This window comes from Arvicanthis niloticus, chromosome 21, assembly GCF_011762505.2.
Source record: "Arvicanthis niloticus isolate mArvNil1 chromosome 21, mArvNil1.pat.X, whole genome shotgun sequence".
Lineage (NCBI taxonomy): Eukaryota > Metazoa > Chordata > Mammalia > Rodentia > Muridae > Arvicanthis > Arvicanthis niloticus.
In genome coordinates this window covers 39,687,151-39,713,312 of record NC_047678.1, presented here as the reverse complement: position 1 = coordinate 39,713,312, position 26,162 = coordinate 39,687,151, and the positions used below count along the sequence as shown (strand labels likewise).

General features: G+C 50.2%; 1 protein-coding gene across 3 annotated transcripts; it reads right to left on the bottom strand.

The window, feature by feature from the left end:
- Positions 1-487: 487 nt before the first annotated feature.
- Acvr2b (activin A receptor type 2B) lies at positions 488-26,032 on the bottom strand. 3 transcript variants are annotated; one of them, XM_034484398.2, is made up of 11 exons: positions 25,829-26,032; positions 6,174-6,381; positions 5,759-5,868; positions 5,483-5,634; positions 5,267-5,410; positions 4,232-4,375; positions 3,855-4,003; positions 2,872-2,986; positions 1,547-1,685; positions 1,331-1,461; positions 488-798 (listed from the first exon to the last, which is right to left on the bottom strand). In XM_034484398.2, the coding sequence occupies exons 1-11, from the start codon at positions 25,878-25,880 to the stop codon at positions 604-606; spliced, it is 1,539 nt and encodes a 512-aa protein (XP_034340289.1). In that variant the 5' UTR covers positions 25,881-26,032; the 3' UTR covers positions 488-603. The 3 variants fall into 3 exon arrangements, with proteins under 3 accessions (XP_034340289.1, XP_076774238.1, XP_076774239.1); XM_076918123.1 differs by lacking the exon at positions 25,829-26,032 and adding an exon at positions 19,614-19,858; XM_076918124.1 differs by lacking the exon at positions 25,829-26,032 and adding an exon at positions 19,614-19,858 and having other exon boundaries at positions 5,483-5,610.
- Positions 26,033-26,162: the final 130 nt, after the last annotated feature.

Genomic DNA, 26,162 nt, shown 5'->3' with positions numbered 1-26,162 from the left:
CCCGTGGTTGGGTCAGGACGACACCCATTACACCCATGAAGACACATCTGCCGTTTTTCTAAGCTCACAGCCTGAAATGGGAGAAGCGCAAAATAAAGGGGTTAGGGGTGGGGAGGGGGGGGGAACCCTCTTCGGAGGAAGGGTGTGTCCGTGTAACAGTCTTCAGAGGTTCCTCTAGTAGAGAACTGCAGCATTGAGTTTCCTAAGACAGGAGACGAGTTTCTTTGTGTTACAGATTCTGAGACGACAAAGAGGACGCAAGGGGGCGGGGAGAAATGAATCCCGAAGGACAGGAGGTGGCTGAGGCTCTTCAGCATGGCGCCGCTTCTGCGTTCACAGCTCAGCACCTCAACGCCTGCTGACGTGTCCGCTGTTTGCGATACAGTAGAACAATATGCTGGTAAAAACTGATCCAATCCAAAAATAATATTATTAATAATAATTATAATAATTATAATAATAATAAAAGTCAAGGTAAAATAGCAGCTGCATTTTATGTGTTTGTTGGTTTTATGGGATTTCCAAAACAAAACACAACTTTTTTTTTTCCTTTTTTTTTTTCTTCAGATCCACTGAGTCTGGAGAGACGCTAGTGTCCTGGGCTTAGATGCTGGACTCTTTAGGGAGCAGGTCCACATTGGTGACAGATGTCACCAGAGAGACGAGACAGTCCGAGGTAGTGCCGTTGACCGACCTCCTGATCAGAGATACCCGCTCCTCCACACAGCCTGCAGAAAGGCGAGCCTCTGCATCGTGGTCCCAGCACTCCTCGATGGTCACGCAGAGCTGAGCCAGGCCCTGCAGAAGAGGGAGAGGGAGGAAAGAACCCTTGTTAGGGCTACTCAGTGAGGGTAGCCAGTGTCAGAGGATCAGGAAGGGCCTATGGCCCAGTCACAGCCATTACAGGTAAAATTAGCAGGATGCAAATTGCAGCACAGCCCCTGAGACTCCTCTCCTCCCGCGGTTCACCCCACAGAGACCAAGAGAATAGTCACTAAACTTCACTCCAAGAAGAGAACTCTCACTCCCTGCAGGCAGATGTACTTGTTCATCTTGGAACACTGGGACTCAAGTCAAATAAACACAAAGCCCAACGCAAAGCTTTGCCCAACGTTTCCCAGTTGAGCCACAGTGAGGACAAGAAGGAGATCAGAGCCTACCTTATTCCCCATAACGTCTGGGATATGTCCCTAGAATCCAGGGTACATGGCAACCTTCGCTCCTCATTCCTAGACTCCTGCCTTACAAGGCAAGTCCCCTTCACACACCCCTGTAGATTCCAGAACCCAGTCCTCACACCCTCGTAGACTCCAGAACCCAGTCCCCTCACCGGGTGTTTCAGCCAGTGATCCTTAATGGTGGGCCTCATCTTCTTGTGGACAACTACCTCCTGAAGCTCCTCCAGTGAAGGGTGTTGGCCAATCTCCTCCTCGAAGGGCAGCATGTACTCATCAACAGGCCCTAAGTGACAAGGGGCTGATGGGATCACCCGAGGCCTAGCTCTAAGCCCCCAACCCAGGGTAGCCAGGGCTGTCAAACCACTCACCATCTGCAGCCTTGCAACGAGAGACAAGCTCCCACAGCACCAGGCCCATGGCGTACATGTCGATTCGCAGGAAGGCATCTCTCTGGAAGTTGATGGCTCCCTCCAACACCTCAGGGGCCATGTACCGTCTGGTGCCAACCTATAGGAAGACAAGGGACAGAATTCCAGAGACCAGCTACACTCGAATTCACACTCGACTGGGAGAAGCAATGTGCACCAGGCTGGGTAAGAGTGGAATTCTAAGCATGAAGCCTTGAAGCCAAAGCCCTGCTCCATCCTGTTTGAAGCAGAATTAAGATTCTGATGATAACTGTAATGATACCATGACCTGGAGGCAGTGCTTATTAGACAGCTGCACAGGCCCTAGAACGTCCCAAACAAGCTACTCTAAGGCTTTTTACTCTGATGGTGCCTAAAGCAAAGCCTCAGAAGGCTGAGGCAGGAGCACCAAAAGTTCCAGACAAACCTGAACTACAGAGAGAGAGACCCTCTAACAGACAAGGGGGAGATAAAGAGATGGCTTAGCTCCTAAGGCACCTGTCACTCAAACATGAAGATGAAAGCTTGGCTATCTAGAACCCACATAAATGCAGCCTTCCTGCAACACCAGCACATGGGAGACAGAAATGGAGTCCCCAGAGAAAGCTGGCTAGACTAATTGGTGAGATCTGGGTCCAAGTGAAAGACCCAGTATTAATCAACAAGGTTTCAGGTGATCAAGGAAGATGCCCAGTGGCTACCTCGGGCTTCCATGCCCAGAAATGCCATGTGGAAACAGAAATATACACACTAAATAAACAAGCAAAAAAATCAAAAGGCTGAAACAAATTGTCGAGAACATGTTTAAAGCAGAGAGAGACTCTCCCAGGATGTTTGCTGGCTGAATTTTCATAGCCTTTTCTAGGTATCTGGCTGGGATTCTCAGCACCTTTCTCTTTATTTTAATCTTGCTTAATAACTACAACTGAGGGCAAGTAGGTGCCTCAGCAGCAAAGGTGCCTGTTGCAAGCCATACAACCCAAGTTCAACCCAAGGAACCCACATGTTGGGAAAAAAAGAAACTGACTCCCTTACACACACACAAGATATATTTTGGAAAAATAAAATTACAACAGAAGTATGAGGAGGAGTTGCTGGAGCCCAAACGCTGAGCCTGGATCCCTCAGCTGGCTGGAGGAAGCCTCACTAACCTCCAGGCCTTGGTTTCTCTATTGGTGAGCCAAGAACCTGGTTCCTAAGTTCCCAGGTAGCTCTACAGTCATTTCAGCTGAGCCCAGAGCATCAGCTCTGTGCCAGCTCCTCCTCCCACTGCCCAGACTCCTTACCTGTCCATGGGTATCCCCTGGAGGCTTCCCTGGCTCAAACCGAACAGCCAGGCCAAAGTCGGCCAGCACCGCGGTGAGGTCACTCTTTAGCAGGACATTCTTGCTTTTGAAGTCCCTGTGGAGACCATCAAGACCCAGGCCACCTTGAGATGACTGATCATGATCCTCCTCCCGAAATACAGGTCTGTGACCTGTAGCTCCCAGGTCAAACCATCCCCACCTCTGTGGGGCAGGAGATAAAACAGTTTGGGAGTTCTGGAAGGCTCTGCCGGGACCTATGGAGCAGGTCCTACCCTGGCAGCTGGGCAGACCCTATACCACAGTACGAAAAGCCAGCCCGTAAATTCTCACAGGGCATGGCACACAGGTCTTCTGAGAGTTTAAAATGTTTGGAATGTGAACAAGAATTTAGAATCAGCCTGCTAAAGCCACACAGGCAGGCCTATGCTGGAGTGGGTGCAGGCACTCTAACTCTGCCTAGACTAGAAAAACCAAAACCAAGCAAAACAAACTAACAAAAGCGTGGCTCAGAAATCCTAAAAGATCCTAATTCAGAGCTCTGTGAGGTTAAACACTTGTAATCGCCTATCATTTCATTTGCCTTTTTAAATCATCTGTATACAATTCCCCAGGGGACTGTAGACATAATGATATCATGATGACACATAAAAACACACATGCTCTGTACCAGCAGACATCAGCAGGCATAACCTACAAAGACTAGGTAAGTAGAGTCCTCTTACGGATACAAAATGTTTTTGACCACAATCAGAGAATTTGAAGAGCCAGCTCTCTGAAGTAACAGAGTCAGCGCTTTCTCCTCTGCCCAGCAGAGGGCACAAGAACACTGGCCTGGAAAGCTAGCTATCTCCCAGCACACAGGAAAGCCAGGTTTGCTCTGACACACCACAGGTACATTCAAGGAATCAGAGGCACTCTCTGCAACTGCAGCACACGTGCAGAGGGGCTCCTTAGCTAGGTACCTGTGGGCGATAGAAGGCTTGTGGCCCTCGCCACGACACCACGGCACATCCTCATGCAGGTACGAGAGGCCTCGTGACATCGTCTCTGCCACATGGCACAGTTCATTCCACGTGATGACGTTCCCCTTGAGGTAATCCGTAAGGGAGCCCTAAGAGAAGGCAGCAGACTGTGGGCAAAGGCTCCAAATGCAGGATAGGATGCAACACAACCCAGGCCCAGCAGGAATGCCTCAGTGCAAATATGCAGAACGGGCGGCATGGCGATTCTTGCCATAGAAGTGATCCAGGGTGAGAAGTGTGGCTGACAGGGATCAACTCGCCACAAAACCACTATTGGGACCTGTCTCACCGTGGGATCTTTCTGGGATGTTGCTCACCTTGTCGTGGAAGGCTGTGATAAGCCACAGCTCTACCTCCAGGTTGGAGCCTCGTTTCTCAGCAGCAATGAACTGCAGCAGGTTTTCATGCTTCATTCCAGGTGTACTGAAGATCTCACGTTCGCTCTGCCACGACTGCTTGTCCTGAGGCAGGGAGGCAGCTCAGTCCTATCACAGTCATAGCCCCACAGCAGGATAGCCACCCCAACACACCCTACTCCACCCCCAACCCCTGGTTTCCTAGCTTCAGCATCAAAAGATGCATTTGGAGAACCAGGCCAACAGCAGTCTCTGGGGTAGCTGACGACAGCGCCCTGATTTACAAATGCTGAGTGAGGTGCTCAGTCAGTATCAGACAGCAAGCGCTTGACTTGCTAAGTACCCTGAGCACCTCAAAAAACTTTAAAAAGTAAAAGGCTAGAGAAATGGCTCTGAGGTTAAGAGCACTGGCTGCTCTTCCTGGGGACCCAGGTTTAATTCCCAGCACATGTATGGTGGCTTGCAACTGTCTGTAACTCCAGCCTCAAGGACCTAACACTCCCTTCTGGCTTCCACGGGGACCAGACATGAGAGAGACGTGGAGAGCCAGGCATGGTGGGACACAACTTTAATTCCAGCATTTTGGAAGTGAAGGCAGGTGGATTTTTTTTTTTTTTTTTTTTTTTTTTTTTTTGGTGTGTGTGGGTTCAAGGCCAGCCTCGTCTATGTGACAAGTTCCAGGACAGCCTGGACTACATACTGAAATCTTGTCTCAAAAAAAAAAAAAAAAAAAAGTCCAATAAAGAAAATCATTCAGTGTCAATCTCTGGCCTCCACACATAAACCTGTATGTGCATAAAACATATAAACTGCATATACAACATGGAATTAATGGCAAATCCCAAAACCAACACCAGTCAAAGTTTGACAGTGTCTGACCCTAATCCTCTGATGGACTGTCACTGCTGAATCAGAATCCTGGACCACCCTGGGGGGAAGAGACTCAGACACTGACCACAGTGAGAGAAGATGGTCTGGAGACCCCCAAAAGCTCACCTGAAGTGGGAAGATCTTCACAGCCACAAAGTCGTTCATGAGCTGAGCCTTCCAAACACAGCCAAAGCGACCCCGAGCCTTGATCTCCAGCAACTGTAGTGGCTTCAGGCCCACCAGAGGGGATGGGGGTGGAGGCCCAGGGTCCTGGAAAAGCAAGGGCTTAAAGGAGTCTGCCTAGCCATCCCTTCTCCCTGCCCCATGCTGGCACTGTCTCACCTCATGGATGTCCACATGGCCGTAGGGAGGCTTTCGATGTCGATACATCCAGAAGGCCAGCAGGACGATGAGAGAGAGGCCTCCAATGGGCAGCAGCGAATAGGCCAGCACCGTGAGCAGAGTGGGGGCTGTCGGAGGTGGCTCGTACGTGACTGGGGGACACATGGAGCCCTGTGTCACACAGCCCGCCCACTCTAACACTCCAGTAGGCCCTGCAAACACTCCCCAATAGCTCCAGAGTGCCACACTTAGACCCCCTTCCCACAGGCCCCTCACCTTCTGGGCCCCCAGGCTCCGGCAAGTGGGTGAAGCGCTCATTGCAGAAGTTGCCTTCACAGCAGCAGAAGTACACCTGGGGGTTCTCTTCAGTGGCCACACACTCCTGCCTGAAGGCCCAGAATCCCCGTTACAAACTCTGGAGCAGGGACAGGGACTGCAAGACTATCCGGGGCCCCTCCCCTCAGGGAGAGTAGCTTCAGAAACATCAGTAGGTAGGGTGAACCCACATCCCTTGAAGAATGACCCAAGGCCGAGAGAGAGAGGCAAGCACTGAAATGCTGCCCAAGCTGAGGAGAGCAAACACCAGAACAGGGGCTTGGGATCCTGGGCAGTACCTCAGAAGATACCCTGAGATCAGTGGATGGCACAAGTGCAGTGGGGCTATGGCAGGGGGAAATGCACCCCAGCATACCTGTCGTAGCAATTGAAGTCATCTAGCCAGCAGCCCTTCTTCACCAGCTCGATGGTGCCCGAGCTGTTGCGCCACGAGGCATAGCAGTGCAGCCGCTTGTCCTGTTCCCCCTCGCAGCGCTCCAGGCCGCTCTGGTTGGTGCGCTCCAGCTCCCAGTTGGCGTTGTAGTAGATGCACTCCCGAGTCTCAGCCTCCCCTCGCCCGGAACCTGCGCCAGAGAAGAGAGAGGCTGAGCAAGGCCCAGTGACTTGTAACCAGTCCTGGAGACTACACCGTGCTGAAGGTGCCTGCAGAAGATGCCTACCCACCCCTCTGCCCTCAATACCGGTCCCCTTACCACCCATGCAACAACACCTCGATGATGGAACCTTATGCAGATACCCTAAAGGGAATCAGCCTTGCTGTACCTCAATCCACTGACACCCCAGCTTTCTCCAATAACCCACCTGAGGCCAGAGGGGAATCAGGGAGGGGGCTCCTACCTGACCCAAGGTTGGCAATGCAGCAGGGAGAGGAACCCTCAAGACAGTAGCTCTGAGCCACATTCACAGCATCTCAACATGGCAGGCAGAGGCTCCTTACAGAGAGGCCCAGCTTTGGGCAAGGTGCCAATCTCAAGGCTCCAGATAGGACCCGCAAAGTCAAAATGTTACCCAGTCAGAATGGCAAAACCCAGCCTCAGCCCTAACCATGCCAGATCATGTTGGCCTAGACCCTGGTAACAACCTGCCAGGCGGCTAGAACTCAGCCTGGCCCAGAAGGGTCTCCATGTCCAGAGCAGGGCTCAGTTAGGGCTGTGCACCGGCTTCTTCGGAACCAGGACCTTATTCAAACACAGGGCTTTAGTTTGTGGGAAGAGTGCAGGCCGGAAAAGAGAACCTAAGCCAGGGCGGCACCCAGAGCCAGCCCTGGTTACTTGGGGGCAGGAACAGGTAGTTGAGCTAAGTGAAGAACCCAAGTCTAGGGAGGACACAGTTCCTTCTCCCCATCTGGAGTCCCAGTGCACAGCAGCAGGCACAATAGCGGGGAACTTCTGAGACACCCACAAAGTGTGTGAGGAAGATCACCCAAGCGCTCCCCAGAGGGAAGTGAAAGCATGCTGGCAGAGCATGAACACCCCACCCCTATGTGTCCTTCGCAACTGCTTCCCAGATGCTCAGCTTCCCCCACGAGTCTGGAAGGCTGACCCTGAGCTACTGAGTGCTAGAATGAGTCCATACCTAGCAGATGGGGCGGACAGACCACGGGCAGAAGGCTGTGGGCATACTGAAAGGAAGGAGACAAGGAGGAGGGATGGCTTCAACATGAAGTAAGACACCTGCTATAGTCGCTGAGGATGGAACCTAGGACTTCGTGCCTGCTCTGTCTGCTCCACCTCTGACCTACACCCGACTCAGGAGAGTGTCCACCTCCATTCAGACCACAATCAGCCCCTGGAGTCACAAGGGCAACAAACAGAGTAGGCCTGAGCCTAGCCTAGTTCCTCCCCCCCAGGCTGCTGTCAGGCACCAGCCCCTCTAGCACTACCATAGGATCCCAGCTGAGAAGCCTGAGGTCCACACGAAGGCTCCAAGTAGGAACCAATGGCTCACCAGAGCCACTGACCAGACCTACCCATAGCCAACCCTGCAGAGCAGCTTTGAGCTGGCCAGATTCCAACTCCGGTGGATGCCTCACAGCTGTATGCCTGGGGCAAGTCACCTAGCCACTCTCTGTGAGGTGATTGACAGCACCTGCCTCCTAGGGTTGTGGTGATCCTTCCAGTCCAGACCTCACACCAAGGCTGCCTGGAAGCTTTGCATCCCATGTGACATTCCACACCCCTCCCACACCACACCCAGGCCACTGCCAGCTGGAGACCCAGGGGGCCTCCCGTTTCCTCTCTCCTCCTGGCTCCATTTCTTCACACTCTCACACTGGCTATTTATAGCATATGGCAAAATTCCAACCACAAGGCCACAGAGCCTTTTAATAGATGAAGGCCTCCCGCCCACAGCCCGGCAGCCAGGTCAGGAGTCTCCCCAATTGGCCCTGCCTCCCCAACCATCCCAACAAGAGAGAACCCTACACAGCTACATTTCCATCAGTCCGCAGGACCACAACTAGGATGGCTAGGGATGGGGAACCTACAGAAGAAAGAGAAAGGGTGGGAAAGGCTGGAGCATGAGAAACATACACAGAGAGAGAAAGAGAAAGAGAGAGAGAGAGAGAGAGAGAGAGACAGAGAGAGAGAGAGAGACAGACAGACCTCCAGTTTATCTTAAAATCCTTCACCATAGTACTAAAGACATGATTCAGTATTTACAAGCACTTATGCTTTGGTTTAACAAATGGCTTTGGCTCCCAGCATCCACATGGTGGCTCACAAGCACCTGTAACTCTAGTTCCAGGGGCACTGCATACACACGGTGCACATGCACGCAAAATACCAATACCCATAAACTAAGTTTCCTTTAAATCCTTACTCCAGAGAACCAAACCATTTAAATTCTGCTTTTTGACCTCATCTGTATTTTATGTCATCCAGACTGACATCCACTTGGCACTTGGCTAGCTCATGCCACACCCCAGGCACTATAAAATGAAGGAGAACCCTGAATGGGCTACTTCACATATGACAGAACTGAAGCAGAGGTTCAGGCTCTTTGCAGGCCACACACTGAAATTCCACATTTTGGAGCCCTGGGACTGCCCAGTGTGACCTCACCTGGTTCACAGGCTGGCCCTCAGGTTATGTACAGCTGTCCTGTGAGCAAAGCCATCACAAAGCATCTTTACAGCCCTGGTGAGCATTTCCTCTCTCTCATCCTGGAAATGCCGAGTCTAAGCAACTTTGACTCAGTACATCCTGCCAAATCCTTCTCCAAAACAGTTGACCCAGTTTCCAGAGCAGCCCACCAAGTAAGTCACACCACCAGCCAAACTCCCCTGGTAACACCTGCTCAGCCTTCTTCCTGTTTCCTCGCCTTTTCCTTATGCTGTGGGAATAACATGTGTATAGCTACACGGTAACCATCTCTGTTCATGTTGTCGAAGAGCCAGGAGGTGATGCTGTCCGCCTTTAGTCCACTCCAGCACTTGGGAGGCAGAGGCAGGCAGATCCCTGAGTTTGAGGCCAGCCTGATCTACAGGGCGAGTTCAAGGACAGCCAGGGCTACACAGAGAAACCCTGTCTGGTGGTTAGGGGAGTTTATCTATCTGGTGCTAACATGCCTAGAACATTTCTTGTGGTGTTTTCACAATTTATGTTTTCCTTCCTTTGTTTTAAAGCTCTCTGCCCACTTTTACTGTATACACTTCAATCTAATGCTTCCTCAAAACCAGACACGAGTCCTACCGCATTCAGGATTAAATTTGTATTTCCTCTATCCCAATCTCCATTTGTTCCTTTTCTTTCCCGCAGTTCGGTCTGCTGATCAAACACAGTACTTCATGCAAGCTAACCACATACTCTACCACTGAGCAACATGTATTACCTTTTAAAATATCCCATGCTGCCACTTGTGACCTGGAAGCTGGAGTTCCCTTCTCTTCTAGCACTGGCTAGCCTGTGAAGTGTGCCTTAGACTCTGCGTCCACGCTAATCAGCCTTTCCACCACTGCTCCCTGAAGTGACTGGACTAACTCCATCACCTTTCAATTTTCATTAATATGAAATCCTCATGGGAATAAACTGTTAACAGATTATACTCAGTATTCACTATTTTTGCTGTCTGTATACATCTCTAAAACATCATCTAAACATCTCTAAAACAGCCAAGACTGTTTTTCTTGTTGCTATAATGGGAGCTTGGGACTACGTATGTTAGCCAGCTACCTTTTTCAGGCTTTATTTTAACTCATCAGTTGATGGGAGCAAGGAATTTGAGGATAGGACTGTAAGGCCACCAGTAACATCGGCAGGGGCAGGCACTCAAGGCTGCTTGCTCACTGTGGTGGTTCAGGATGCAGGCATAGGCTGGAAGTAGAGTTAAGCTATCAAACCTTAAGGCCATCAGCAATGATCCACTTCTTCCAGCTAAGCCCTGACTCTCAAAGGCTCCAGAACCTCTGAAAACATCCGCAACCAGCAGGAACAGTGTTCCGACACGAGTCCACAGGGACATTTCACACGCAAACGGTAACCACCAGAGCTCTTACTGTTTTGGAGTCCAAATGCTACCAATGTTTGGGTTTTGCTTCTTTGCTTATTCTTTTAGAATACAATCTTCCTCGATAGCCCTGCCTAGCCTCAAACTTGTGATCCCTCTGACTCAGCCTCCTTGGATTCCAGTGTCATCACACCCAGACTTCTATTGGAAACTTAATCCCCGATTGGACGAGGTTGGACAGGTGAGGATGAGGGTCTCCTAAGAGATGACTGGCTCATGAGGACTCTTTCTTCATGAAAGGATTAATCACAGAGTGGGTTATGAACAGCACCCATCCAGCCCCTTCTACTGACGGAAAGGACAGGACAGCTCTAAGGTCCTCCCTGAATGTTAGAGCCACACCAGCCTCCTCGACTGCTAATAAACCGTTCAGTGTGTGGTGTAGCAATGGTGTTCTGTTACAAATAGCAGCATCCGATGATATTTTTCTCATCACTGTGACCAAACACCTGACAATGGGTAACTTAAAATCGACAAAGGGTTTTTTGGGGCCCACAGTCTATCACAGCAGGGAGACAGTGACACAGGAAGCCGGTCCTCAGCTAGCTTTCTTTATTCCGGGTAAGTTAGTCCAGTACCTGATCAGGGGTGGGTCATCCCTCCTCAGTCCAACTGGAGTCCTCTCTGGAAATACCCTCAGACACATCCAAACGTGTCATTTCTTAACCCAGTCCAGCCAAAGGTGGAAATCAGCCATCCCCCCAACCCCTTTTCATACAGCCCTAGTTTGTCACTTGGTAAACTTCTTAAGACCTCCCTTCCAAAGCACTGTTTCTCCCTTTTACTGCATCTCATCTGTGTATCTCTTCTACTTAGTTTAATTTTCTACTTGAAGACAGGTTTCTCTGTAAGCCTGGATGTCCTGAAACTCCCTATGTAGACCAAGCTGGCCTTGAACTCATAGAGATCCCTCTGCCTGTTAAGAACAGTACCAGGCTTGCAAAGTATTCATGAAACCCAGGGTCTGATGCCCAGCACCAAGAAAAGAAAAAGGCACAGGCGCGTGCGCGCGCGCGCGCGCGCACACACACACACACACACACACACACACTCACCGACAACCCCACATGTGTTGTGTGTGCCAGAAACAAAAGTCAGTTCCTCTGAAAGGCAGAAATGTTCCTGACCACTGGACCATCCCCTCAGCCATCATCACCCTGGGTCAATTTTATATTCTATTTTTTGGATGTCTCTGAATCCCCCTCTAACTTACTTTTTAAATTTTACTTTTATTGTTGTTGTGTTGTTGTTATTATTATTTAGTTTTGATTTTTTTTTTCAAGACAGGGTTTCTCTGTGTATTCCTGGCTATCCTGGAACTTGCACTGTAGACCATGCTGGCCTCTAACTCAGAGATTCACCTGCATCTGTCGCTGAATTAAAGGTGTGCAAATTGTGTATATGAGTATAGGTGTGTCATGGCAATTTTGGGATTTTGGTTTCTTTAAAAACAAAGAAATATTATAAAAATGTGTTTTGTTTTAATCCCAGGTATTTCAGAGGGTATATAAATGCTAGGGCCCTTAAGAGGCGAGGTGAGTGGCTGTTGGTTGTTCAGGGGGATTGTTTGCAGTTTGTTAGTAGTTGCGCTCAAGAAAAAAATCTATCTCTCTCTCTTTCTCTCTCTCTCTCTCCCTATTTCCCACCCTTCCTCCTCTTTTTCTCCTATCTAGTGATAGGAAGTGAAGCAGGGGTGAGGGGAATAAAGGGTGGGAAAAGAAGGACCCACAAAGTAGCAAAGACCAGCTACAGGTGAGTACAGGTGACTGAGGCCAGAGGCACGCACCCCCCCCATCACAGGTGATCATGAGCTGCCACGTGGGTGCTGGGAACGGATCTCTGGCCCTTCACAGAGTAGTGTGTGCTCTTAGAAGCTCTTTCCAGCATCCTCCTCCTCTAATTTTAAAATTTACCACCTCTGTTTCTGATGACTTTCACTGAGGCAGATTTTTTTTCCTCATATTTTGAATTTTGGATATTGAGTTTATGTCCAAATGGGGCCTTTTCTGTGGAAATGCCACCTTCCGGAGAGAGATGACCAGTTTTGCTTCTGCCAAACCCCATATGGGCTGAAACACCTTTCATTTTGATTTAGAGTTTCCCAGAACAGGATAATATGAACTTCTAGCTTCCAGGTCATGCCTGTAGTTATAAAGTCTCAGAGGGAACTGCACCTGCTCCCACTCCCCTCCCCCTTTCCTCTTGGCTGAGGTAATTCCATTATCTAGTTGCTCTCTCAGCCATGGGCTGCATGCCCTCACGAAATGTTAAGATGCCAAGGAAGCCTTAGGACAAAAGGACCCTAACCTCAATTTCACATCTACTGAATCCACCCGTATCTCTAAATTATGGGAATGGGCAAGACAGAAGCAACGAGCAATTTTTAACAAGAGTGTGTGTGTGTGTGTGTGTGTGTGTGTGTGTGTGTGTGTGTAAGAGAATATACTCACTGTGTCTGCAAGTGTGTAAGAGTATACTCTCCCTGTGTGTACAGGTGCCATGGAGGCTGTCAGGAGCAGGCTGCAGATCTCCTGGAGCTGGAGGTACAAGAGTTTGAGAGCCACCAGATGTGGGTGCTGGGGACAGAGCTCAGGTCCTCTGGAAGAGCCAGAAGTGCTGCTCTAAACAATGCCCACAGCCCAGGATGGGGCACCTGTGACTGGTGGTGGCAACTGCCTCTGGTGCCCTCACATTCTTCCCTCCCAGTGCCGCACACGCGGCCATGTGGCTACACTGTGAGATGATGCTCACTATACTTTTCTTAGCATTCCATGGGGGCTTTTCAGCTCACTCTTCCACTATAAATGCCACAGACGGTCCAAGAGCACTTTCCAAAGTGACAGGAGGAAGCCAAGACATCTCATGTCACCTCTAGACCAGCTTCATAAACAAGTCTGACACCACCCTTCCACAGTACAGGGTGTGGTCCAGGGCCCTCAGCCATCCCTGTGATTCCTAAAGAACACGAGAAAGCATACTTCCAGGTGAATGCCAAGGGTTGTAAGCATGTCCTGATTCCTCTACAGAGGGAAATTTTCTAAAGCTTAAGCCTCAAGGAATAAAAGAACCTACAGAGAGGAAGATTCAGAGCTGCAGAGCAGACGGAGAAGCAGGGACTGACCAAGCGGAGCCCTCAGCTGGCTGTGGACAGAGCCGGGTAGTGGGAGTCCCACCACAGAAGCATCCAAGACTTGGCACTCTGTGGTACCAGATGTCACTGTAACAGTGGTGTAAAAAGGCAGAAGGCGGGCTCGTTAGCCCTCCTAGGCCAGTCAGGCCTCAGAGGCTCTCACAACTGGAGGCTGCAGGTTGCCTTGCCCCAAACCCACAGTGTCAACCTGATTCCTAGAGGCATAAAACAGAACTGGGCAGAAAGGAGCAGGCCTGAGTCACAACTGAAACTGAAGGACAAGGGGCCTACCAAACACAGGCCCTCAGCACTTTCCTATTTGCAACTTCCAGGACCCAGCCTATCCACACATACACCAGAAGACCCTCCTCAGCAGAACCTAACTGGCTCCAAAAACCGCCTAATCAGGTCTCCCAGCCTGGCCAGCTCCACTTACAGGCTCAGAGCTGTCAATCAGTACTTAAGTCCATCCTTAACATAAAAGGCTATGCCCCTCCCCCCTTTTTTTAATGGGCATCAGACATGCACATATACATGCAGGCAAAACACTCATAAACATACAATAATAAAATTAATAAATCTTAAACAAAAACAGACTCTTCCTCCATCTGCCCATTATCAGAATGTACTGGCACCTGGTTATGGTGATGCAGGCCTTTAATCCCAGCGCTAGGGAGACAGAGGCAATTGGATCTCTATGAGTTCTAGGCCAGCCTGGTTTACATGATGAGTTCTAGGGCAAGCAGGACTACACAGAAAGACCATGTGAGACCTGTCTCTAGATAGATAGATAGATAGATAGATAGATAGACAGACAGACAGACAGACAGACAGATAGTACTGAAGAGCTGGAGGGAGAGCTCCAACATTAAGAGCATGTACTGCTCTTAGAACTCAAGCACAGACTGACACATGCACACACATACATACATACATATACACAATATACATACACACTCATACACACTTACACATACACACCTACACATACATATATACATACATACACACATACTTACATACACATACATAAACATACACATATACACACAACATACACAATACACATACACACAATTAAAAATAAATATTTCCAAAGTTGAAGTTGAAGTCCATACCTTCAGAAGCCTACACTCTGCCAGAGGGTCACCACGTCACCAACTTCCACACCTACTGACACCACCTGTTACTTTCAGTGCTTATTAAAATGCAAAATACGTACATCTTGTGTTCCCAGAGTTATTCTCGTCAATCTACATAAATAATATACAATCAGAAAGCCCACCAACAGGAGGCCAATAAAGCATAGTCTACCTCTACACTTGAGAAGTTTTTGTGACTATTATAAAGAGTAAAGCAGGCATGGTGGCCCACACCTTTAATCCCACCACTCGGGAGGCAGAGGCAAGAGACTCACCATAAATCTGAGGCCAGCCTGAGCTACAAAATGAGTTCCAGGCCAGTCTAGGCTATAGTAAGACTTTGTATGAAAAGTCAATCAATCAACTGATTGATCAATCATAGTAATCTAATTCCTGCCCTTAGTAAAAAAGCGAAAAACAAAAAAAAACAAAAACAAAACCTTAGTAGATATGTGTATTAGAAAGCTTGCCTACATGGATCTGAATTTAAAAGGCATCTTGCTCACACACACAAACCATTTAAAGGTGTAAATACTGTTATATAAAATATAACAAGCAAAACCAGTTTATGCTGCCAGAGTCAAGTAGCTAGTTACCCTTAGGGACAGACGCAGCAACGAGCATGGGCTGAGAAGGCTTCAGAGCACACTTGGTATTCACACGGCCCTGACTGCGGTCCCGAGAACCCGAGACGGGAGGGGAGTTTGAGGAGACTTGATCTAGATGCTGACTGTACAAGTGCGTTGGGTTTGTGGAAATATCAAGCTCTCATTCATAATTACACTCTCCATCTTTAGAAAAAGGTTTTAAATCATTATTTTATGTATCACTGTTCTGCCTAAACATCTAAACATATGTCTGTGTTACCATGTGCATGCCTGGTACCCATAAAGGTCAGAAGAGGGCATTGAATCCCCTGGGACTGGAGTTACAGATGACTGGGAGGCACCTTGAAGGTGCTGGTACTCAGGTCTGGGTCCTTTAAGAGTGGTCAGTGTCCTTAGCCAGTGAGCCTTGCATATATGAAGCACTTCTACACCCACTCCACACACACCAGGCTACGCTTCATTCGTCACCACAGACTTCGGTACATTCCTTATGCCTACGACCAATGACAATGACAATTTTGGAATTTTGGCTTCTTTAAAAACACAAAAGCGGGGCAGTGGTGGCGCACGCCTTCAATCCCAGCACTTGGAAGGCAGAGGCAGGTGGATTTCTGAGTTCGAGGCCAGCCTGGTCTACAGAGTGAGTTCCAGGACAGCCAGGGATACACAGAGAACCCCTGTCTCGAAAAACCAAAAAAAAAAAAAAAAAAAAAAGTTACCAGAGCATTAAAGGTGTGAGCAGCAGCTACGGATGAGTGGATAAGGGCATGACTGATATTGGTTCTAATGTGTACCATGCTAATGTCATATGTCAAGCTATAGCTAACAGTTCTCAGATACCAAAGTGACAGGTGTCTCCAGTTCCAGAAACGCACTCATTAGCAAGAGACTGTGAGGAAGCAGCTGAAGGTCTCAGATCTCAAAATCCCAAGTGCTTTAATTGTGGGAAATATGGTCACCTGCAACAAAACTGTGAACAAGGCATCTAACTCTAAGGGCAATGGTTTGTCTAAATAGAAACCAGAACGACCACCTAGGCTTCCAGGGGTGTGCAGCTGATGTGACAAGGGCTGCCACTGGACCAAAGGGTGTAGGTCCAGAAGAGATACTCAAGGTCATTTCCTACCGCAGGGAAACAGCCTTGGGGGCCTAGCTCGAGGTCCTGCAGCCAAGGAGTGATGTGCAAATGGGAAAACTTCCGCTCAGTATTGCAGATTTAATGCATGCTACTGCAGGCAGTGTGGCTCTAGACTTGGCCACAGATAAACATCTCCCTGTATCTCCCAATATTTAACATTATAAAATAGCCACTGGATTTTATGGTCCTTTGCCCTCAGGGATTGTAGGAATGATCTTGGGAAGGAGCAGACTGACTGACTTCCCAAAACTCTTGCATCCAAAAATTATAGATGAAGATTTCAAAGGAGAAATTAAAATTATGGCTTATGCAAAAAGGTGACAGCACTGCTCAACTGCTACTGTCTCCCTATGTCAGAGGCAAAGCTACTCCAGCAGAAAGAGCAGGAAAAGTTCTCCTGAAAACCTTGGGCCATTGACCCAAAAAGCACTTAAGTTCATTGAAAACGTCTGTTTATAATTTTACACACACACAAGTAATGGCTTAAAGCAGGAGGGGGAAACAGTGATAATTCTGTAATTTTGGTTTCTTTAAAACACAGAAATATAGTAAGAATGTGTTATCGGTTTACTCCCAGGTGTGGGGGTGTGGGGCTGCTTCCAACGTCTGCAGCTGACTATGATTTGCCTCATGCTCTAGCCGAGGTGTGGTTGCTCTAGCCGAGGTGTGGTTTCGCCGGCCGCAAATAGTTTGGGCAATTGTGACCTTTGGAATTCTGGGAAGTTTTCAGAGGGTATATAAATAAATCCTAGGGCCCCATAAAGCAGGGTCAGTGGCTGTTGGTTGGGGGGTTGGGCAAGGTGGTTTGTTTCAGTTTGTTAGTAGTCGTGCTCAAAGGAGAAACAAAAGGAAGAAATCAGATTCAGGGATCTCTCTCTCTTTCCCCTGTATCCTTTCTCTCCTATCTAGTAATAGGGAGTGAAATAAAGGGTGGGAAAAAGAGGCATCCACAAAGTAGCAAAATCCAGCTACATTCAACAGTGGCACCAGTAGGGGGCTAAAAAAAACAAAGGATAAGGTAAAGGTTTCCTAAGTAAAGAGCACTAGCTGTCAAACCTGGAACCTGCATTTGATCCTAGGCAAGATGGGAAGAAAGAGCTAACTCCCACAGGCTGTCCTCTGAACTCCACATGCACGACGTGGCACCTCCCACACATTATTCAACTCTGACCTCTGTGGCAATGTTTGTACATAGTGCATAAGAGTTTACAAGGGTATGTGTGTGCACGCACAAAAATGCACATACATACACAAAAATAAATCACTTTTTTAAGGGGGGGAGAGCTTACTCAGGAGACCCTACATTTTTGTTTTCTGATCTGTTTTTGAGACAGCCTCCACAACCCAGGAGGACCTTTTAACTAACTCCTCATCCTCCTGCCTCTCCCAAGAACAGGAATCACAGGCATGTACTGCCACACCCAACTTGAGACCTTGGCCATACCTACTAACAGCCTAAATCATGTGTGTTACTTAAACAGCCATAAATTTAATAAAAGTTAAAAAGAGTTAAAGAAAATAAGGCTCATGTGACCTCTGCTCTGCACAGAGGTTAACCAGGAGACCCCTGGGTAAAAGGTTTGTGTGCAAAGGTTTTCAGCTTACAGGAAGCAAACCTAGAGGCCACCCCCACTCAGGCAGGAGTCACTCACCTTTCTCAACTAACCCTGTGTCCCTGTAGTTCTTACACCATTTGGTAAATGAACCTTGACCCACATGTTCTATGAAGAGAAGTTAGATCTCCCAAAGGGCCTGGGCCATAGACAAGACTCCTATTGAACCCCACTTCAAATTCACAAAGGAAATCCTCCCAAATATCCAAAAGAAATGTTCTCTAACCCCTGGCTGCCAGCCTGAGAACTCATGAGAGATTTCTGAATCAATGGACAGGTAACATTCAGGTCGAAGGTAGAAGGTGAGAAGAGTTGGCATTAAGGTGGACATCAGACAGCATTGTCTCCACACCCGGAAACACTTCGCACCACTGCAGGAGCAGAAAAAAACACCCTGGCACGCACAGCCTAGACAGCTCCCAAGTCAGCCGCCTGCTTCCTTTCATTGGCCCAGATCTGGAGGGCATCCCTCCCTCCACTCAGATGGACAGACAACAGCTGGTCTGCTCACATCCTCCCAAATACTCAACCACAAACACCGGGAAACAGCCTCTCCTCCACCTTCCAGCCAAGGGCTTGAGTTTCCAACAGCCTTTCTTTTCCTCCCCAGAACTAATTTTAGCCTCCTTGCTTCTCAGAGGTAGAACCGAAATAGTATGCCTAGGAACACGTTTACAAACAAGAGCATTGGCTCTGCCTCACAAAACTCCTCAGCTGTAGCCCAGAAACTAACCAAGGAGAAGAAGCCCTATTGTCCAGCAGGCCAGGCCCCTCCTGAACATTCCCTAGGGAGGAGGGCAACAGACCTGCCCAGTGGACCAGGCTTTCTCTCCAATATCACGTGTCCATGAATGAAAACACCAGGCTAAGCTGCCAGGCCCTGAGAGGGTCTGGAACACGGCACATGTGTGTGCACAGCATGATGGGAAAGAACAGGATTATCCAAGACCAGAAGCCAGGACTAGTCCCATGCCAGGAGGAGGCAACTTTGACTCTTGGTACAATCCCAGCGGACCTGATCTGTGGATTTCCAATCTCTACCATTATCGGAAGTATTCTGCCGACCTTAAGGACCAACTTGAAGACAGGAGTATCTCCCAACCCTTAAAACCTGGGTACCCAGAAGCACCACCAGCAGACCCGCATGGAGCAACCACCTCTGGGCCTAGGGCTCATTTGTAAGTCTGGTCAACAATGAGACAAAAAAAGACACAGGATAAGAGGGTCTGGCCCAGAGCAAAAACCTGGGGATGGCATGGAAGGGGCCAGACCCATAAATTCTAGGAAAGCAACCACATCATCAGGGGGGAATAAAAGAGTGCAGAAGAGGTGGGCCTCAGCAACACTTAATGGGGTGATGTGGAGAACTCGAAATGGTTGTTACAAGGCTTGTATCCACCCTGATGCCCCACCAGTAAACAGCTTCAAGTTGTCTTACTGAGTGAGGTCAGAAAGAAATGTCCCCCACAATCCTCTGTATAACACAAGCATAAAAAGAATATGGGCCAGCCACAGGGAGCTGCTGCCTGCAGAGGCCAGCAAACGGGCCTCTGTGGAAGCTACCCCTGTCTGTCACAGGTTACAGCAATATAGCTTTCTTAGGCAAGGCTTTCCCACCACAGACCTCCCAAGCCCTGTGGGAAGAGACAGGCCCATACCTTTGGGGTGAGGCTGCCCCCCTGCCCTGGCATCCTGGGTCTGGAAGTTCCAGGCCCACAGCCGCTGTGGCTCCTCGGAGCGCCACAGGGCAGGCCAACTGGGAGGAAAGGGCATGCCAGAATCCTGCTACGACCCCCAGGCTTGGCAGACTGGTACAGCCTGGGCTCACCCAGATCCCAGGTGAGCAGAAAGGGGGTGTCAGGCAGGCAGAGCCCCAACAGGCACTTCCTGACATTCTGTGGGAGGGAGAGGCAGAAGTGCCAGCCTCAAGGCAAAGGCCAAAGCAGGTGGGCGGGTGCGGGCAGGCAGGCTGCCCGGCCACCCACAACGGGCCGCCTCCCTGAAACCTGAACCACTTCTGGGAAAACTCAAGGACGCCAGGATTCTCCTCCGTGGCAGCCGGTCTGCTGGACCATTGATTTTGAACCAAACACAAACTCCAACAGGTTCAGAGATGCAAGAATTATCTAAGCTTGGGGGGAGAATCCAGCTCCCTATCCTGACTCCAGGGGGAGAAAGATGAATTACCCTCATCTCCCACAACTGTGTACCCCAATAAAGGCTGAATGTTCTAGACCACTGGTTCCCAGCCTACCTAAGCATGGTTCACCCCTACCCTCAGAGATGTCAAGAGTCGTTTCCACTCACCAAGGTCTGAGCTGAGCTAGCTGAGCATCTGCAGTGCACAGGCCTGCCTCCCTACTGTCATCAACCGTCCTCCTAATAAACAGAATCCACAGGTGCAAAATGCCCCTGCTGTCAAGGTTTGAGAAACCCTGTTCTAAGAAAAGCCCACGCAGCCAAGACCCTAACCCAGGACTGTCTTCTAAAGTGTGGCCTGGGACCATGACTCAGCTGACAAAGTGTGTGCCACACAAGCACAAGGACCAGAGTTTGGATCCCAGCACCCTACAGAAAGCCAGGCAGTATGCTGAGCATCTATCATCCTTGCTTTAAGGGTGAACTCCAGGGTCAGAGAGACTCTGACACAAAAAGAAGTGGGGGCCAGCAAGATGTCTCAGCAGTAAAGGCTGGCCTGCTACCAAGGCTGACAACCTGAGTCTGATTTCTCAGGACCCACTATGGAGACAACCAACTTCCACAAGTTGTCCGGTGACCTCCACAAACACAGTGAGCTGTGACACACACCCACAAGCTAAAACAAAATGCTTTTAAAAGAAAAAACAAGGTGGATGGTAATTGTGAAAGACATTTGATGATGCTCTCTAGACTGGACATGCACCCACATACATGCACAGGTAATATACACAGGCACTGACATGCATGGGTACATACACTCACATGCACAGGTATATACACACACAAGCACTCACATGCACGGGTATATACACACACGTGTACATACACACAGACACTCACATGCATAGGTACACACACAAACACTCACATGCACAAGTATACACACATACACACAAGCACTCACATGCATGGGTACATACACACACACACACAGACACATGCATGGGTACATACACACAGACACATGCATGGGTACATATACTCACATGCACAGATATACACACACAGGTACTCACATGTACAGGTATACACACACACAGACATTCACATGCACGGGTACATACATACATACATACACACACACATATACACACACACACACACTCGGACACCCACATGCCCAGGTATACACATACATGGACACTCACATGGACGGGTACATACACAGACACTCACATGCACAGGTACATACACACACACACTCACACTCACATGCACAAATATACGCACACATGAACACTGACATGCACAGGTATACACACACACAGGCATTCACATGCACTGGTATATACACACACAAAGACACTGACATGCACAGGTATACACACACACAGGCACTCACATGTACGGGTACATACACACATACACGAACATTCACATGCACGGGTACATAACACACACACACACTCACTCACATGCCCAGGTATACACATACATGGACATTCACAAGCACGGGTACATACACACACACAGACACTCACATGAACAGGTACATACATACACACACACAGAGGCACCCACATGCACAGGTATATGCACATGGGTGCACACAGAGCCTGCGCGCACACACACACACACAGGGAGGAGGTATGACTGAAAATAGGAATGATCCTGGATGATCCAGATTTGCTCTTCTCCCTCAAGCCACTGGACCCCAGGCCACGGTAACAGGTTAGGAGCTGGCTCTGAACTCAGGCTCTGAGGTGCTGTGGATCCTGTGTCCACTACTGACCTCTCAGGTAGAAGAGCTAAATACATAGGCACTCGGAGAGATGGCTTCCTGGGTAGGGAAGAAACCATGGAAACAGAGTGACAGGCAGAATCACAAGTAGCAGAAGAAAAGGCAAGGACATGTCCACAGACCAAACAGGCTAAGGAATACATCCAACACACACAACCTTCTAGGGTCAGACTGTCCCAAGGGGAGGACTGACTGCAAGGCAGTTGGGATTTTACAGAGCCCACAAAGGATGTGGAATACTATGTGCACACAGGCGTATGCACACGAGCGCGCGCGCACAGAGGTGCACAAGTGCCCCTGTCAGCCCCGATTTATATTTTCTGGAGTTCTGTTTTCTTAGATTCTCAGAGCATCAGGACAAGCGACAATGGGGCTTTCCCCTGTGCTCCAAGCAATAGAAAGGCCTTAAGTAACTGCCAGAGAGAGTCCAGAGACCTGGAGGATTGTGGGTGCCAAGAAGAGTAGTAGCACATGGGTACACTGCAAAAGCCTACCTAAGCAAGACACACCCAAAGGGTTGCAGGTCTCGTGTCTTCACTCAGCTGTAGAGTCTGGGAGGACAGGAAAGGATCACAGCTGCTCTGTAAGAGCCTCTGGGAGCAGAGGAGGGTACCTACTCCTCCCAAAGGAAGGCCGCCTGATAGACACGCAGCCTGGGAAGACCAGCAGTCAGGAAAGAGAGCAAAGGACATTCACTCTGGGGAGGGAATTACATGATTCTATAGCCCTTGTTCTTGGTCTTTCCCACTACAATGGACCAGAAGACCATAGGTCACTCATACACACCTCCGCCCAGAGAAAATGGACAGGAAACATCCTGGTGTCCCTGGCCAGCCTATGAGAACCCCTCTGGGCAGTAAGGAACTGTTGCGACCATTCTTAGCACAGCTCCAGCCCTTCTGCTGAACTTCACCCTGCAGAGCTCTCTGCTCCGAACCCCAAAGACAGAGACAAATGTCAGAGGATAGAGTGCCTGGATGGCCACTGGCAATGCAAGGCCAAATGCCAGTCTCCCAAGGGCATACTGTGCCAGCCTCAGATCTAGAAAGACTTCCAGACGTATCTCCCAGCTACAGCATCAGTCCAGCCTTTCTCAGCCAGTGCTGTCCACTACAGCATCGGCTCTGCCGAACCTGACTACAGAGAGCTTCAAGTGTGCAAAGTTGGGATGGAGGTGTTCCATAAAGATGCATACCGCACGTTGATTCTTTTCATGTCTCTACCAGGGCAAAAACCGGTGATGCCCACTTTTAATCAGGGCGCTCAGAAGGCAGAGGCAGGAAGAGTTCTAGGCATTCCATACCAGCCTGGTCTACAGAGCGAGTTCCAGAATAGCCAAGGCTACATAGAAAAATCCTGTCTCGTAAAAAAAAAAAAAAAATCCCGTCTCATTAATTATAGTTATGTATGTTGAGATGACCAACCTTCATGTTAACTTAACTCTACCCAACGATGAAAAAGAACAAGCCTCTGCCCCCCCCCACATTCATATGATGAAGCTCTAACCACCAATAATAACATAAAAGTCTTTGGAAGTGGGACCTCTAGGGAGCAGTAAGGTTGGATTAGACTGTGAGGGTGGGATCCTTTCTGTAGGATTGGCTCTCTTAAGGCACCCTGGTCTAGAACTGTGTTAAAATAAGCACTGCTGATTTTTAACTATATATGGATATTTTAACTGTACTTATCTTAGGAGTGTTTTTTGTCTCCAACTATGTCTGTGTATCCATCCACATTCAAGCCTGGTGCTCTCCGAGGCCAGACAGCATGGGACCCTCAAAGACAGTGAAGTTCAGGTGACTGTAAACTACTATGTAGGTAGGTGTTAGCACTCGAACTTGGGTCCCCTGCGAGAGCAGCAAGCACGCTTTACCACTGAGCTATCTCTCCAGCTCCAACTGCTGTCTGAAACACAGAGTCCTATGGTATTAAAGCAGCCAGAAGACACTAAAGACACAGCTACTTCTTTCTTTTACTAACACGGTTGTTCGGAATTTTTAAGTTGAGTATATTCGTCGAGCCCATGTTCTCGTTGGCAGCACCAGTATACATATCTCTTCCTTTTACCACAGGGCTGGGTAATTCTGAGTATCAAGCCAGAAACATGAAGGAAAGATCTCCGAAGCCAGAGGCACAGGAAAGCCAGCTCTACCCCAACCCTTCAAAGTTCTCCATTTCCTCAAAAGAGAAAGCAGCAGCCACCACAGCACAGGTGACTCTGTCTTCCCCGAGGGCAGAACCACAGGTTGCGTCAGAACACGTGCCTCAGTATTCTGTTATGCACTCTACCCCAAACAATGCAGAGTAAGTAGACAAGGTACCAGGGACCCACTCTCACCCTGCCCCAAAATGGGAGGTGACCGGTGAGGCTAAACTGGGACAAACTGGAGCAGTGAGGTACAGACTTCTAGTCTGAAGCCTACCGTCCTGAGAAGATGCTTTCAACAAACATAAAGTTAAAAGGGACAAGGCACATGCCCAGGAACAGAAATCCAGGCAGTAAAGAGATGTCTGGAGGGCTTATGTGTACTGTGGGATCAGCCTGCTGCTGCCCTCCCCAGAGCAGACTACTGTTTTCCATCACTTCCAGGCCCTCGTTCTTGGGGAGAAAAGTCTCAAGAGCAGCCCTTCGGGGAGTGGCAGAAAGAAACAAAATGTTCACCCTGCACACCACTTTGCCTCTACCACGCCAGGACAGCACTTAAACCGCGCTTCCCAACAGTGGCTTCGGGTAGCAAAGAAGCGGATCTCTGCCCTCTGGTTCCTACTCCTGTTCTAGCGCACCCGGGCTCGCACGGAAACTCTCGGGGTCAGAATTAACTGCGAACCCTCACTACCTTGTAATATAAAAGATTGAAAGTGAGGATCTCAGTGAGGGGGTGCAATGGCCATCTGGGATACCCACCCCCGCAGCTGCAAGGGGGATCCCAGCCCTTCCCCTGCACTCCCGGCCCCGCCCCTCGCGGGTTTCCCGGACTCCGCGCTGCTGCCACCTCGGGCGGCAGGGGACCCGAGCTGCATGTGTAATGGGGGTTGGGAACAAAGACGCGCAGGACCCAGAGCCCCGGCCACCGGGCACCAGGGGTCCCAATCTCCACGATTTTTTCTCTAGAGTCTCAATGCCCGACTGTCCACGTTTCCTTGAAGTGCCCTAAACCCGCCCAGGAGCTCCTACAAAGTTGAGCACGCTTCAGCACCATCCGGAGAGAGAAATCAGTGCCTGGGCTTTGGGGGAGAAAGCGCTTTCCCAGCACAACTTCGTGCGTACACACCCACACGTCCTACTCCCAAGCAGACGCGCACCAGCTATCCATAAACCGCAGCCGCCTGCGGGCTGAGCGCGGGTCACTCACGCCCGCCACGTGCCGGCCGGAGCGATCTGAGACCTGTTGGTTCGCCTCTTCAACCCTTCTCCACTCCCAGTTGTCCAAAACAAAAGCGGTCCCACGAGGGCGCATCTGCGGCCCGCTGCAGGTAGGAGCCACTCGCATGAGGATAGCGATGCAGAGTGGCGGGACGGGGTGCAGAGGACTCCGGGCGGGCTGTGGAAAGCCGTCCGCTTCGCTTTTCCACACCTATGACTCTCAGGGGCGAGCAGCCCCAACCCAGCCGCCCCCCGGTTAGATGCCCGCCCCGCTTGGCCGCCTTCCCCACGCTCAGATTTTCCTCGCTCTATCCCTGGGGTCCGCGCGACCGCGGAACCTGAACCCCGACCCTGACGTTCCAGGTTCCCTCATCACCTAGCACCTCTGCGAGCCAGAATCGCGCAGAGGAACGGCACGAGCGAGCTCGCCTCTACGATCGCGAGCTGAGCGCCCCGCGCGACCCGGATCCCAGGCAGGTGGCGCGGCGCCGAGGCCGCGGGGCCGCCCTTTGTTGGTAAACACCGCGCGCCCCAGGTCCCCGCACCCCCACGACGCGCCGGGTCCTTACCGGCGCACAGCGATCCCCAGAGAAGGGCGAGGGCCGCCCAGGGCGCCGTCATGTTCCGCGGCGCCGCCCCGCGGACACCCGGAGCCCGCGGGCAGGGCCGCGCTGCGCTCCCGGGGCGCGCAGGGCCCGGCGGCGGCTGCGCTCTGCTTCCCGCTCCTTCTCTGGGTCTCGCTTCCAGGCGCGCGCGCTTCTGCGCTCCGGTTCCCAGGCAGCGTGCGGGGATAGTGGCTCAGGGCCGCTGCGGGCGGCGCGCAGTGCGGCCCGGGCTATGGGGCGACGCGGGAGCCGGGGGGCGGCGGCGGGGCGCGGGCCAGGGCGCGCCCGACGCGGGCAT

What these genes read in the sequence shown, in the direction of transcription:
- Acvr2b (XM_076918123.1), bottom strand. Translation starts at nt 19,728, where the DNA reads ATGCCCTTTCCTCCCAGTTGGCCTGCCCTGTGGCGCTCCGAGGAGCCA. An exon ending in GACTTCAATTGCTACGACAG is followed by an intron (nt 5,869 to 6,173) that starts GTATGCTGGGGT and finishes CTGGGCCTTCAG; the next exon opens with GCAGGAGTGTGTGGCCACTG. An exon ending in TCACAGCCTTCCACGACAAG is followed by an intron (nt 4,004 to 4,231) that starts GTGAGCAACATC and finishes GCCTTCTCTTAG; the next exon opens with GGCTCCCTTACGGATTACCT.